The sequence below is a fragment of the Geospiza fortis genome, unplaced genomic scaffold (assembly GCF_000277835.1).
Source record: "Geospiza fortis unplaced genomic scaffold, GeoFor_1.0 scaffold647, whole genome shotgun sequence".
In the NCBI taxonomy this organism is placed as follows: domain Eukaryota; kingdom Metazoa; phylum Chordata; class Aves; order Passeriformes; family Thraupidae; genus Geospiza; species Geospiza fortis.
Window position 1 is genome coordinate 22,984 of NW_005054886.1, and position 2,098 is coordinate 25,081.

The window sequence follows — 2,098 nt, forward strand, 5'->3', positions numbered from 1 at the left end:
AGGCGGGAGATCCGGCGGCGGGAGCAGGAGCTGCACCGCTGGCAGGTGCTGGTGGATTCCATCACAGGTGGGCACGGCCGTCTGTCCGTCCGTCCGTCTGTCCGTCCGCCTGTCCATCCCTGGGTCTGTCTGTCCTTGTGTCCATCCCTGGGTCCATCCTTGCTCATCCTTGGGTCTGGCCAAGCGTCCGGCTGTCCATCCCTGGGTCCGTCTGTCTGTCCCTGGGTCCTTCTGTCCATCCCTGGGTCTGCCTGTCCATCCCTGGGTCCGTCCCTGTGTCCGTCTGTTGATCCTTGGGGTTCTGGCTGTTTGTCCGTCCCCACGTCTATCCCTGTGTCCGTCTGTCCATCCCTGTGTCCATCCCTCTGTCCCCTCTCTGTCCCCGTTGTCTGTCTGTCCCCTGAGTGTCCCCATTGTCCGTCTGTCCCATCGCTGTCCCTCTGTCCCTCTGTCCCCAGGGCTGAGCTCCCCAGATTTTGACATTGAGACTCTGGTGCTGCTCCCCATTGTCCATCTGTCCCATCATTGTCCCCATTGTCCGTCTGTCCCATCGCTGTCCCTCTGTCCCTCTGTCCCCAGGGCTGAGCTCCCCAGATTTTGACATTGAGACTCTGGTGCTGCTCCCCATTGTCCCCATTGTCCGTCTGTCCCATCGCTGTCCCTCTGTCCCTCTGTCCCCAGGGATGAGCTCCCCGGATTTCGACAGTCAGACTCTGGCCGTGCTGCGGGGTCGGATGGTTCGGTACCTGATGCGCTCCCGCGAGGTCAGACCCCAAAAACACCCTACAAACCCCCCCAAAACCACCCCAAAAACATCCCCAAAACCACCCCAAAAACATCCCAAAATCCCAAAAACACCCCAAAACCTCCAAAACAGCCTGAAAATATCCCCAAAACATCCTCCAAAACGACCCCAAAAACATCCCCAAAACCACCCCCAAAACACCCCAAAAAGCACCCTAAAAATACCCCAAAAACATCCCCAAAACCACCCCAAAACCATCCCAAAATACCCAAAACCACCCCAAAAACATCCCCAAAAACTCCAAAAAACCCCAAATCCCCCCCAAAAAACCCCAAACCCTCCCAGATCACCCCAAGATCCCTCCAAAAACCTCAGCAACTCCCCACAAAAACCCCACAAAACCCCCCCAAAAACCCCAAAAAACTCCCCAAACTCCCTGTGAGGACCTCCCCAAAAACCCCCAAAAACCCCAAATCCCCCAAAAACCCCAAATCCCCCCCAAAAACCCCAAATCCCCCCAGATCACCCTGGGCAGAGCCACCAAGGACAACCAGATCGACGTGGACCTGGCTCTGGAGGGCCCGGCCTGGAAGATCTCCCGCAAGCAGGGTGGGTTTGGGGGTTTTTTGGGGTTTTTTTGGGGTTTTTTTTGGGTTTTTTTGGGGTCTCCAGAGGTTTAGGGGTGTCTTCACAAGGATTTTGGGGAGTTTTTGGGGTTTTTTTGGGGGTTTTTATGGGGTTTTAGGGGGAGTTGCTGAGGTTTTTGGAGTGGTCTCAGGGTGGGGGGATTGGGGGTTTTTTTAGGGGGGATTTGGGGTTTTGGGGTTTTTTTTTGGGTGGGTTTTGAGGTCCCCTATGGGTTTGGGGATATTTTGGGACAAATATCCAGGGTTTTTTGGGGGTTTCTGGGTGGTTGTTTTGGGGTTTTTGGGGGGGTTTAATGGGGTTTTTGAAGGGATCCCAGGGTGATCTGGGGGGGCAGATTTGGAGTTTTTTGGGGGGAGGATTTGGGGTTTTTTTGGGGGGGATTTTGATGGGGTTTTTTGGCATCTCCCACGGGGTTTTGGGGTTTTTGAGATGCCCTGAGGGATTTTTGGGGTGATTTTTGGGGCATTTCTATCAAAGCTCTTCCCTTTCTCCACCAACCCCTTCCCCACCCCTTTAACCCCCCCCCCAAAACCCTCAGGGGTGGTCGAGAACCCTTTGGAATTTTTGGGGAATTCCCGGAAATCGCCCGAAATTCCCGAATTTCCCCAAATTTCCAGGGGTGATCAAGCTGAAGAACAACGGGGAATTCTTCATCGCCAACGAGGGCCGGCGGCCGATCTTCATCGACGGCCGCCCCGTGCCGGG

The 2,098-nt window shown here is 55.1% G+C and overlaps 1 protein-coding gene across 1 annotated transcript in view; it reads left to right on the forward strand.

The window, feature by feature from the left end:
• MCRS1 (microspherule protein 1) overlaps positions 1–2,098 on the forward strand; it is a 6,701-nt gene that overhangs the window by 2,533 nt on the left and 2,070 nt on the right. Inside the window, exons 5-8 of the mRNA XM_031065575.1 lie at positions 3–67; positions 682–764; positions 1,267–1,354; positions 2,011–2,094. Of these exons, the coding sequence (XP_030921435.1) occupies positions 3–67; positions 682–764; positions 1,267–1,354; positions 2,011–2,094 (320 nt within the window). The remainder of the gene's footprint in view (positions 1–2; positions 68–681; positions 765–1,266; positions 1,355–2,010; positions 2,095–2,098) is intronic.